This window comes from Emydura macquarii, unplaced genomic scaffold (assembly GCF_026122565.2).
Source record: "Emydura macquarii macquarii isolate MOO-44397 ecotype Brisbane River unplaced genomic scaffold, CSIRO-AGI_Emac_v2 contig_3122, whole genome shotgun sequence".
NCBI classification, from domain to species: domain Eukaryota; kingdom Metazoa; phylum Chordata; order Testudines; family Chelidae; genus Emydura; species Emydura macquarii.
Window position 1 is genome coordinate 7,340,342 of NW_027133259.1, and position 13,271 is coordinate 7,353,612.

At 47.4% G+C, this 13,271-nt stretch overlaps 1 protein-coding gene across 1 annotated transcript in view; it reads left to right on the forward strand.

Annotated features, from left to right (window-relative positions):
• LOC137141864 (alpha-2-macroglobulin-like protein 1) overlaps nt 1-13,271 on the forward strand; it is a 47,903-nt gene that overhangs the window by 10,341 nt on the left and 24,291 nt on the right. The window contains exons 10-18 of the mRNA XM_067530961.1: nt 942-1,056; nt 2,434-2,543; nt 3,554-3,718; nt 5,975-6,208; nt 6,707-6,770; nt 8,460-8,605; nt 8,837-8,983; nt 9,980-10,177; nt 11,858-11,972. Coding sequence (XP_067387062.1) covers nt 942-1,056; nt 2,434-2,543; nt 3,554-3,718; nt 5,975-6,208; nt 6,707-6,770; nt 8,460-8,605; nt 8,837-8,983; nt 9,980-10,177; nt 11,858-11,972 — 1,294 coding nt within the window. The remainder of the gene's footprint in view (nt 1-941; nt 1,057-2,433; nt 2,544-3,553; nt 3,719-5,974; nt 6,209-6,706; nt 6,771-8,459; nt 8,606-8,836; nt 8,984-9,979; nt 10,178-11,857; nt 11,973-13,271) is intronic.

Sequence of the window (13,271 nt, forward strand, 5' to 3'; positions counted from 1 at the left end):
ATTTCTCCTGCCTCTCCGAATCAGATCATAAGTCCATCTACCCTGTTATCTTGCCACCTGAATTACTACATTAAGACACTGGTCTTGCTACTCCTGTCTCTCATATCTAACAGAAACCAGTGCTGGATGAACTCAAAGCCGAGACTTGAAAGTCCAACTGGGTCTTTGTAGCATTAACAGCCCAACCAGCAGTGACGGCTCTGCTGCTGGAACCCAGTAACTATTCTGCCAGTGGGGTACAAGGCAGTTTGGATTCCAGCCCTCTGCTGTATGGGCTCTGCAGAGCTAACAGGAGCAAAACCACCTGTGTTAGACACAGACCAAAACAACAACGCTTCTTTGCCTATCTCCCCTCCATCCGAGGGGCTGAACACACCCACAGAGAGGGTCAGCGATTTCCCAGGCCAGACGGGACCTCCCGATCATTTAGTCTGATGTCCCGTATATCACAGGCCGCCAACACCACCCAGCGCCCGCACACTGAATCCAATAACTGTAATGGAACCAAAGTATTTTGGCCTTAAGAGACTAAACTATTAAGTGCCACAGGCAAAGAGTAGGAAAGACCCTCTACCAGTAGCTGGTGGCTGAGCTCTACCGAGCTCACGTTGTCAAAGCCTGTGGTTTTTACAGCTGAGGGCCTGGGATCTGGTCCCAGTTCCCTCTAGGGATGTGGGCGTGATTTCTCTAATAAACATACCTTTTGTCGGCAGCAGATGGATATGTCACTCTTTGGTGCATGTCTAATCAATATCTTTTGTCCCCTCCCTAAGTGAGGAGTCCACCATGTTTTTGATAAGATGTACATGGTTTTGAGCTTCTTAGCAGTCATGGGACAGAGGGGAGGATTTTTAAGAATATCCAACATCTATAAACCACAGGCCTGCTAATGTGTGTGTGTGTGTCTCTCTCTCTCTCTCCACCCATCTCTCCATCTCCAGACGAACAAGGAAGGTTGTGCCGTTTTTACAGTAGATACGGATGGCCTACAAGTAAACAGCACTGACTACGACAGCAGTTTGCACATTTTCGCACAACTGGAGGAAGAAGGAACAGGTGCCAGGGCAGGGGAAGAGAAGAGGGGAGACACAGCTATTGGCCTGGGCTACTCTTTTTCTGTGAAACCATTGACTCACTGCATTTGTGTTTGCTTGCCTCCCCATTTCTCCATTTCCAGTACAGGTGGTTTTTTAACCTCAGATCTTTGAGCCACTCCTTTGTGACACCTCAGCCACTTCCAGTTTCGGGTTTCTTCAGGGGAACTGAATTCCATTGTCCCTTAGTTTTGGTGTCTGTTAGGGTTCACCAGACTTCTACCACACCGGTGATTAGATCTCCTCTTTCTAGTGTCCCTGCTCATAGATCTCTTACTTCTCCAACAGTAACCAACCTGCCCCTAAAGTGAGTTCCAGCTCCAGAAAAAGTGACTCTCAATCAGCCATGGAACCATAGCTGGCCATGAGCTAAACAGCTTCTAAGTCTTATGGCCCCAGTCATTCAGAAGAGTTTTTTTCCCCACAGTTAGCTCCTAACCACAGTCTCTCTGATAATGTCCTGTCCTAAGGATTCGGTAGTCTTGTTCAATATTCCTCTCTTGCGTCAGCTCTCTGGCATCCCCAGTACCAACGCTGATTCCCTCTCATTTGCCCCAAATGCCACTGCTAAAATGATCCTCCTCATCCATCAATCACACCATAGCATGCCACCCTCCAAATCCCCACCAGTGGCCCCTTGTTCACTGTATTGAGCTCTAGCTATTCACCCTTGGCTTCAGGTCTGACACGGCTCCACCCCAGCCTACATCTCTGACATCATCTCCGATTGTGTGTCTCTTTGTTTTGTCTCAGTCCTCCACGTCCCCGCACTCTCATCTCCATACCTTTCTCTGTGTCGTCCCCTGTGCTTGGAATAACATCCCAGCCCCAGTCTGGGTGCCTCCCGAGTCTCTCCTCATTCAGATCCCTCCTGAAGACTTGCTTCTTCTGTGTGGGCTGCAAACACCGACCATCATCAGTCAAATGCCCTCTCCAAGCCAGCTGCACATGTGGGGGAAAACATGGGAGAATCAAAGGAGCTTGACATGTTTTACTAAACTGACACACCCCCTTGGCTCTCCCAGTGCCACTTATCAGCCAGTAATCAACTGCTTTAGTTGGTGTGAGCAGCCCCTCGTGGCTAGTCACAGTGACCAAAACAACCTGCTACCTATCCCCAGGTAACAGAGCTCCTCTGGCTTTAGTAGTAGTGGCTGGTACTGACAGTTCCAGCTGGTTCCAGTCCCAGTTCTGAGCCTCAGTGTCCATACGGCTCTGGCCTGTTATCTCTCTGACATTTAGACTGTAACCTTCACTGGAGGACACGTTTTGTCTCCTGTAGTGCTGAGTGCTTAACAAATGTGTCAGCGTTTAACAGATGTCTCATCTCTCCGCCCAGGAGCCACGAACCTGGGAAAAGTCACAGTCAGTATCAGTACCAAGATGGTGGAGGTGAACTTTGTCAAGCTCAACCCATTTTACAAACTCGGATTTCCATACACGGGAAAGGTAACACACGTTCCCCCTCTCCCCCATCCCTTACCAAATCAATGTCCCCTCTTCATACTTTGGAGGCAGACATGGGGGAGGGAAGAGAATAATATCACTGGGAATAAACTATGGGGAAAACATTCAGCTGGTGTAAATTGGTGTAGCTCCATTGAAGTGATTTATGCCAGCGGAGGATCTGATCCCCTGTGTCCACCTTTATGAAAAATTCTGGCCCACCCCATCCCTCCCTCTCCCAGCCTCATCACCAAGTATGGGGGTATAACTCTCCGGAAGAAGAATTCTGTGGTCTCTGGAGGTCTTGTGGGTGCATTTCTCAATGTCTTCTTCTGCTCTTAAAATCCGTCTCTATAAGGACATACATGCAGGGGATGGTGTTACCTTTGGAAAGGTCTCTCCATGTTCATTGCATGCCTAGCATTGGCTACTGTGTAGCCCATAGACAGCAATCAGTTCTGACCCCAATGCCCTAGTGTGGCGTTAGAGGCCGTGCTGCTGCGGCGAGTGGGGCGGGTGATTCAATGGGGGATGCTTTCCCCTCGGAGTCAGTATTGACAATAATGCCCCAGCGTAGGGTAGGGGGAATTGTGTTGCCGAAGTTTCAGATGAGATTTAAAATGACAGCTCTGACCATTTCTAATCTTGACAGACCAGCCCTATACAATTGTTCAGAGGAAGACATGTTAAACTCAATAGCCAGGATAATTATCTTTCTTGTCCTTAAAATCCACTCAGTAGTCTCAGCTGCATGCATTGCCCTTTCCTCCTCATCCTAAACTCCTGCACATTGTTACTCTGACACAACACCTGGTGTTCCAGCAATGGATATTAGGGTCCTGAGATCCTGTCTGTAACCTGGAAAGCACTTTATGAGCCTTTAGGTGGAAAAGGTTAGGATTAAGCACCAGAACCCACCTGATTTCCAGCATGTGGAGGGTTCATGTCTCCCTACCAGCCAAGCACAGCGATTACTGGAACAGATGGTGGCTATTTCCCTTTCTTCTCTGCAGATGAGCTTTACCATCAATGATGTTCCCCTCAAAAATCAAAATGTCTACTTAACTGTGGATCTCAATGATGTGGAGACGCACCTTCCGTACACCACAGATGAGAAGGGCGAAGTCCACTTCACGCTAGACACTGCAAAATGGAACAATACTCTGGTTTCTCTGAGGGTGAGTCACAGGGGTGGACAAAGCAGGGTCAGAACTAGGGGTGACCTGAGGAAAGTGGAAGAAAGCTGTGGGACTTTGAACTCCTGGCTCCCAATACTGTATGTTGCTCTGCTCTGTCTGCCTTGGCAGCTTCCCTGTTGTCTGCCTGCCTTGACCAGGAAGACTTGTAGCTCCATCCCAAGAATTCAGCCCAACGTCCCAACAATGGATGTGCTTCCCGGGGGTGAGAGGAGCATCCTTAAGTACAATTATATCTCCCTCCGCAACCTATTTCCCTCCACTAGCTGTAACCTTGGCAATACCCTTAACTCTCAATGCTTTTTAGCATTTCTTAGGGCAGGTCTACACTGCCAGCAAAATTCAGCAGCAGTCGACAGGAGTTACTCAAGCTACGCAGAGTAGCTTGCGTAACCCCCATCGACTTCGTAAGTTCTCTTTAGCGCACCGTCTCCACTGCGCTACGCCAATGGGAAATACGTCCCCGTTGACGCAACGCTAAGCTTTTTTTGGAGGTGGTTTTAATAGATCAACTTCCGGATCGACTGAGCAGGTTGTCACTGATGTTCAATCGATCCGGAAAAAAAATCGATCTGACGGCGGCGAATTTGCCGCTGTCAGTGTGTCCGTAACCATAGACCACATTTTAATATCTGCTTATCACCTACATACTTGGCACTGGATTGGCACCAGTGTCCCAGAGATACAATGCACCAAAGCCCCTTTCCTGATCCCCCATTGCCATCCGTTCCCCACAGCCTGGGAGATGGATTGGAACCAGTGCTCTGGAATTGAAGTGTCCCATATTGTCTGCCCTGACACCCCGGCTCCATTCTGTGCCCCCCACAGGGCTGGACTGCAACCAGTGACTTCCAGGTGAAACTCTCCAAAGCCCGTTCTCAGTGCCATGGCTATGGATTCTATATGCAAAGCACCAGGTGCTCTGCCCAAACTGGACCTGGATTCTATGGCAAGGCCTCTTTGGTTCCTGCAGCTGGAAAAACCAAGGCAGCTGCAAGTCATTTTTAAAAATGGAAGCGTTGCGTGAAGTATAGATTAAGGATAAATAACACAACCCTTGGAGTAGCCCATGTCATTCACTGTTATAGGTTGGGTTAAACCTCGCTGAAACTGGGGAGGTTAATGGCCACCCTTTGTTTGAGTTCAAAGAAGAAAAAGTAGTGGACCTAAACCAAAATGCAGGTCCATGTCATGGTCCAAAACAAAGGCATATATGAATTCATCCAGGAATTAGAACTATGTGAGCAGGGGTCTTTGCTGGGTATTGCATTGTATAGAAGTGTGTGTAAGAGAGAGAGAAGCAGGAACAAGACCAGAGAACCTGATAGAAACAGGCAGAGAAGGAGGTTACAAACAGAGCCTGGACCGATCATGATGTTGTGGCCCTGGGAGAAGTCTAGAAAAAGGTGTTGGGTTGGATGCTGGCTAAAAGGTTTGGGGCTGTGAGCAAGGAAAGTATCTCCTGTGGTTTGGTTCCTCCTCTGTTCAGGGAAACTGGACTTTGTACATTTCTTGTAAACACAGAACACTGCATCAAAGAAATACCTGACTCCATCACCAGTTTCTACTCCCAACTGGAATAACCTAAAAGATTCCAAAATTGTGGCTAGCTACTTGGGTCAAAGGGGGTAACGTTGTCATATTAAATTCAATTTATTTTACTCTGCCTCATACATTTCATTTTTCAATCTGCTGCTGATTCTGGTACTGAGGATGCACAATTGCATTATAGATGTTAGAGAAAGCTGGAGGTTTGGGCAGCTGAGCAGGGGATAACTGAGACCTTTGGCACCTGGAAGGTGGAGGAGGCTGGCTGGTATGGTGGAACAAGTACAATAGCTGGATATTTCTGCAGTGAAATAGTTAACGTTGCCATGCAACCACTATCTGTAGGTTTCAGAGTTAACACGTTATTGCGATGAATGGGGCAGTTCAGACCTCTCTGGCTGTCTGCAGACTCAGGCAGGCATTACTGGCGGCATGCAGTTCACATTTTTTAAGTTTTCTCTGAAACCACGAGTGTTCAAAACAGAGTAAGAAAACAAAACGGAAGCTCGTGTTCTGGAATTCAATTCTACAGCTGGGTGGTGGATTCTGCTGTAATTTCTGCCACTGTGGATTACGTGGGGCCCTGGACATATGCTCTGGGGACCGAATTGAGTGTTTCTGGCAGGTACCCAGTTGCAGGCTCCTCCGTTGGTTAATTCTAACTGCTTGCCATGCATTTTTGCTCTGAAGGGCAGATACTCCATCGTGAACAGAACCGAGGGGGATCTTTACTCCTTTGCAGTAGTGCAACAAGAGGCTTTCAACTGGCTGAAACCCTTCTACTCTGAGAGCAACAGCTTCCTAGAGATCCAGCAAGTGGAGGAGGAGCTGCCCTGCAACCAGGACCAGGAAGTCCAGGTGGATTATATCCTGGACCGGAAGGAGCTGGGCCCTGGGGCTGACCATGTGGATTTCTATTATTTGGTGAGCAGCCAGGGCAGTTGAATCACACAGTATTTAGAGAGCCGGGGCACCGACAGATCTGTGTTGGAGGGATAACATGGGTCTATAGGCCAACGTGTGGGTTCCATTGTATGCTTGTCTTTGTAGATGTCTCCCTATCTGAAACGCATGCCTCGGAAATCCCCCTCACCAATCTCCCAGCCCCACAGCTAGCTCATCCTGCTAGGAATGTCTCGAACCAGCCGTGGGTGACAGGCTATTTTCCCCTTTTGCTAAGCTGCCATGCCTCCGTGGGTGCTACCGGATGCCTCTGTGGGTGCTTGGGCAGCCTTGCCTTGGATTTCCCATGGGTACTGTTGTTCAGAGGAGATCTCTGAGGCCGCTGGGCCCTTGTCCATTGAGAGTTTAAAGATAAAATACCTGTGACTCTCTCTCCCAGACTCTCCCTGCTCTGCATTTTCTCCTCTCTTTTTTTTCAGAATCCAGCCCCCCTGACAGGCTGTTCTATCTCCTCTGCAGGTTGTCTCAAGAGGCAGGATTGTTCACATTGGACAGACGCAGGTGCCAATTGACCAGGATGACAGTAAGTGGGAAAACCCAAGCTGCACCTGAAATAAACTTCATGGAAATCACCACAATGGATCAGGCTACCGAGCTGTCTTAGTATGATATGCAGGCTCCAGCCATACCAGACTATGGGCAATCTGTTCCTGAGTCTCACCTCTTGCCTTGGTCTATTTAGTTTGGTATCCACCCAATCACTGCAGGCTTTTAAGAACAGACTGAACAAACACCTGCCAGGGGCGGTCTAGGTACACTTGGTCCTGCCACAGTGCAGGGGGAAGTCCTTTCCCGCCCTGCATTTCTATGATTCGATGACTGGCTACCGGCAGATCTTCACAGGGAGGCATAAAACTCACACCTCACCCTTGTTCAGTAGTCTTCCAAGAGGGAGGATGGTTTACTGACCCTGAGATGAGGAGGGGTCAGTTTTATCCTAGCGAATGTCTCTGCAGATGCTGTTCTTATCCACGTCACGCTGTGTGGAGTGGCTCCCGACTGTGAGTGCCAACCCCAGGGCAGACTGTCAAAAAGCAGGGCAGACACCCCAAACGGGCTGTGTGTTCTATAATTAGATCTCACCAAGCCAGGAACAGGTGTGAACTCCTAAACTACTATAACAGTCTTACCATGGAGTCACAGACGGTGCCCTTGGGCATTCCAGTCTATCTTGCCACCAAGGCAAGCTGGACTATGTGATAGATGTCACTTTACACCAAAAATCACAACAATATTCAGGTCACTCCCGGTCCCAAAGGACCAGTCACTTACCCAAGGCCAGCTGTACTCAGATCTCAAACCAAAGACAATGCATGTAGCTAATTCTGTAATAAATTAACTAAAAATGTATGGACTCAGAAAAGAAATGATTGTTATTTAGAAGGTTAAAACAGGAAACACAAATGAGTTACAATCTTAGGTAACTTTAAAAAGGTAACAGAAGATTCTATAATAAGTCTCTCTATATGTCCTTTAGGGCTGACCCATGCCAAGCAGCATGGGGATTTCTTGCTTACGTTTAGGAATCTTTGCCCCTCACAGTCCAGACAGCATTAAGATCCTGGTTACTCCATGTCAGGGATTTTTATCCCCTTCATCCCAGAATCCAAGCTGAGAGGACGAGTTCATGGACAGGTTTCCCCTTCCTGGAGGGAGTAAGGAATGCAATCAGCAAGGTCTCCGTCCTTTGGTGCTACACAATGCCTCATTTGCCTTCAATGGGCCATCTTGTGTGCAGGATGAGCAGTTTATTAATTAGTGCTTCTTCTCCTGTTTGGTGAGTTACACAATTTGAGAGGTTTACAATGCAAACACTCAGTGTAATTTTATACCCTGGGATACAGATTTTATAAATAGGATTAATACATACAGCATCCTACACGCATTCCATAAAGTCTAAACACTAAATACATTCTTATAACACTAGTATCTATTTAAACTATACTAACCCACAGGAAAGCCAGACTGGTTTCCAGCTGTGCATTTGTTTCCAGCTGTGCATTTGTCAGTGTTCAGTGAGGCCCATGACCTTGGCATGAGCTGGCACTGGTGTGTCAGCTTCACACCACATGCAGGAACTGTAAAATCCTCTTTTTGGTTCTTATCATGCTATCTGCCTCAGTAACATCCAGCAGAAGTGAGTTCCACAGGTTCTTTCTATTTCACATGGAGCTAAATAAGACTTAACCCTGCTTCCTGCTCCCTCATACAGCACTGAAGGGCTCCTTCTCATTGACTCTGCCCATCAGCTCTGAGCTTGCACCAACTGCCAGGCTTTTGCTTTACTCCATATTCGCTGACGGAGAGGTGGCAGCCGATGTGGATGTGTTCACAGTCACCAAGTGCTTCAAACACAAGGTGAGTGTGGCCCAGGAGACGGGGGGAAATAGAATGTGTAGCAGAGGGGCAATCTGGCTGGGATGACGTAGAATCGACAATCCCTGTGCCCTTCTCCCTGAGTTTCTAGCAGGCTCTCTCTCTCACCCTCCTCCTCGCCCCCAGTCTCCCTCTCCGTCGCTCATGGTCCATACACCCTCATTGTCTTGTGCCCTTCTTCCATTGATAAACCCACCCACTCTCCTCCTGTAGGTGACACTGGGCTTCTCGGAGGAGGAGGGCCTCCCAGGGTCGAATGTCAATCTGCACCTGAAGGCCTCCCCTGGCTCCCTGTGCTCCATCCGCGCCGTGGACAAGAGCGTCCTCCTGAAGGACGACAAAGTCATGACACCAGAGAGTGTGAGTAAACCTGCCCCACCCCAGCCACTTGGGGCCCACATCCTGGCCAGACTAACCCCGCAGGAGGTACCAGGCTGGATCCAAGTCGGGGAGAGGTGCATTCTGGTGAACTGGAACACGGCTGTCAGACAAGGTGGCTGCACCCAGCCACCACCACCAGCAGCTTCTCTGGCCCCTTACATTATGCACTGGTTGCCAGCAGATCTTTCCTTCTCTCTGTCCCCTTGCCAGGCAGGTTGCTGATTCCTCCCTGTTCCCACGATGGCTGTTGCAGGGGTCACCCCTGGAGCCAAGGGGTGGATGCAGCAGGCAGAGAGATGGAAGAGGCAGCTTCAAAGGAGTCGTGGGAGCTCCCTCCAGGGAAGGTGTGGGTTTGGCAGTGGGTTTTGCTGCTGGAGCTCTGCTCTCCCCACCGGCACCCCCGACTATTTCACCTGTGCCCCACTCTTTGCCAGGAGGGAGTCTGGGGTAATGGTTAAATCAAGTGGGTGGGAACCAGGACTCTTGAGTTCTAGCCCAAGTTCTACCAGTGACTTGCTGGGTGACCTTGGCCCTTGGGTCACGATGCTGCTCTTTGCCTCAGTTTCCCTCTTCCATCTGCAAAACAGGCATGAGGATACTAAGCCTGGCATGCTGCCTGTGGGTTGTGAGACTTAATTCCCTGGCGCTCATATGCTTCTGTGAGAGCCTTGTGTGAAAAGCTTTGGAGATGGGCAAAACATTATTATAGAGTAACAAACCTGTGGCTACCTAGGACTCGTTTTGGCACTACGCTGCAGGCTGTGGCTACTCAAAACTTCATAGTGATAGCAGGGATAGAATTTAGATCCCCCTGCTCCAAAAGGTCTGAAGGAAAGGAGAATTGCTAGCAGTATGGGGCCTATGACACAAAAGTTGAGCTGTCCTGCTCCTTACCAGTAGAGGATAATGATTAACATGCATACACACACACACACAGACCAGTTCATTACAGTAACCTCTGTTTCCCCATTCCAGGTGTATAATCTAGGCTTTGACAGTGATTTTCTAATTGGCGGACGAGGATTTCCCTATCGCTTGGAAGACTTTGAGCCATATCCTTGTCTGCCCCCTGCCCTTCCCCACCACCCCCACCTCCTCACTCCCAGGAGCAAACGCTCCTTGATGGGAGCTCCCTGGTATCAAAGCGAGGCTGATGTCTATAGTCTGTTTAAGGTGGGTATCTTCTTTCCTCCTGCACCAAACTCCTCCTAAGCCTGGATTGATCACGAGTGAGGCGTATTGTACATACTGGGAGTTTTTAAGGAAAACCAGAAATGTGTGTTTTGCTAACAATCCCCTGTGCTTAACTGTTCCAAGGACCGGATTAAGTTTGACGGGGGCCCACGGCTCTGATGGTTTGGGGGATCCTCTTTGCATATTCAGTTCCTTCTCTGTGCTGTTTTACCCATGCCAAACACTCTTTTTAAATTACCTTGGTTATTTCAGTCGCAGTTTTGAAATGTGGTATACCAGCTGTAAGGCCAAATGAAAGTTAAAACAAACAAAACCATTTTGATTTCAGCCCCTATCGGTAGCAATACACACCGTGATGTATGGCTTTAATTAGCGAATTCCCTGTAGCAGTGGTATTCAATTACGTTTTCCAGCAGGCCGGATAAGGCTGTGTCCAAATCTTGGCAGCAAAAGGGTGCTCTCTAGGCCCAAAGGGCTTTCTAGGGGTTTGCTCCTCAGTGAGCCTGCCCCCAGCCAGGAGTTGCAACCTTCTAAGAGCAGCATGCCAGATTGTATTTCTTAATCTCAAAATAAAAGATGACGAGTACTGGTAGAAAATATTCCAACAAAATCAGGCAAACAAATACACTGTAATGCTATTGAAACAGCATGCTATTCATATTAATTCTATTCAAACTATGACATTAAAATCAGAAGTTAAACTCACAAGAAATGACCGGGCATCTAATTTCCCTTTCTCATTGCCTGAAATTTAATTGACCTTTGCTCACACCATCTTATTTTTCTGGAGAAGTACTGTGCTGCACCCAGTCAAGTTAACGAATGAAAGCACATCCACTACTGATCGCTTTATGTTGCATAAGGATCTGATTAAGCACCTGATTAGAAGTGTACCCCTCGAAGTCGAAATGTATCAACCCAGGCTAGCTCCAGTGTGTTTAAATGTAAATGGAAAGTTTCTAAACATGGCATAACAAGAAACAGAGGGAAAATAATACATAAAGATTGTAATTCATTCCTCCTGAAGGGATGTCACATCCGATGCAGTCACATGCATGTCCTCTGGAGTTACACCAGATGTGCATTCAGCCCAGTATTTCACCCGCTCCTAGGTCAAACCCTGGTGTCTTTATTCAAATCAATGGGCCACATGTTAGTTAAGTCCCTATTCAGATAAGTTGCCAGTAACTTCCATTGGAGTTTCCCATGTGTTAGGACTGAGTAATACATTGCGTAAGAACACTAGGGTCTGTTGTTCCAACACTGCATGGTCTAACTTTTGAACAGATTTATAACATAGTACAGTAACATTTATTTTGTTCATTAGTTGTTTTTAATAGATTCAGTGGAGCTGATTCTGAGCTCACTATTATCAGGATAAAACCTGGGTAATTCCATTGATTTAGGTACAGCTAAACTTGATTTACTCCCATAAGGGAGAAGAATCAGCTCCAATATCTATCACAAATTTGTCTGCCTTTTTTCACACATTTTCCTGGGCCTGACAATGTGAAATCTGGATTCTATATAAACACACAGAATTTGGCAACGCTTTGGCTGCCACTGTTTCACTAATTAGAATTTGCTGTGATGTTTTTTCTTTCATTGTTCCCCCCGCCCTCCGATTGATCACTTTTTTGTTCTCTCCCTTTTCCACAGCAATTGAGAATGAAAATTTTAACCAACACCAGAATGAAGAAGCCCGTGTCGTGTGTACAGCCAACCTACCAGAGAAGAATGTATCATACAGGCGGAGCCAAGGAAGAGGATAATGGTGAGAACTTAATACAGTCTTCTGCTGTCTCCCTGACAGAATGTCTCTGACTGAGGTAGGCTAATTCCCACCCAGCACTCCCCTTTCTTCTCTCTGAAACTGCTGCCTGAACTGTCAGTGATTGAGAGAACTGATTTCCCCATTGTATCTGTTGTTCCATACACAAAAAAACAATATGAAGGACCCACATGGCTAAAGAGGGGTCCAGCTAACTATGTTTATTAACTATGTACAACATTCAAAGCCAACTATATATACACACGGCTGCTCTGTCTAGATTCTTGTGGCTTCTGAATCATGAACACAGCAAACACCACCAGAAGTCTAACAAACTCCATCCAACATACAAAAAGTGGAATCAACGACAACTACTCCACGACCCACAGAACACCACCTCTGGGAGAAACCATGGCACCCCACGGACTCTACACAACACCCGAACATCATCAATTTATCAAGACTGCCCCTAACTAGAGCTGAATTACCTGTTCTCTCTAAGGGTCTGAACTTCTGCCCCATCACAGAACCTGATACCATAATAACATGTGGAGAACTAGAGGAATTCTTCTGCCAACTCCATCTCAAAGAATTCTTTCACAACAGTGACAACACCACTCACAATTACCGTGTCCCCCCCAACAACCATAAGAAAAAAGAATCATCTGACAGCATACTGCAGAGTGGACGAAACCACACTCTTGATCGTGACATTGATTGATCCAGGAAAATAATTGACTGTGAAATACTTAAAGATCACATCCACCACAATCTCTCCACCGCCAGGAGGACAGCTGTACAGATGCTGAAATCTAACCTCCCGATAGTGGCTGAACCAGCAGACAAAGGGGACACCATCATAGTCCTTAACTACGTTGATTATGTTAACAAGGCCAACCAACAATTCTCCGATAATATCTACTATTACGAACTCAAAGAAGACCTCACACCACAGGAATTTAAGAATATCATCAAATCCTCCCATACAACTCCAAGAGAAACTGTACAAACTCATCCCCCACAAACCCACCCCATGGACCTTCTACATGCTTCCCAAGATACACAAACAAGGGAACCCAGGCTGACCCATTGTATCTGGCCATGGCATCCTTTCTGAAGGAGTATTGGGAATCAGGGAAACCATCCTCAAACTGCTCACCACACAGGGGTCCACCTTCCTCCAGGACACAACCTACTTCCTCCAGAAACTGCGCAACATTAACATCATCCCTCAGAACACCATCCTTGTCGCCACCTGTTTACACACCAACATCCCTCATGATGATAGCATAGCAGCCTACT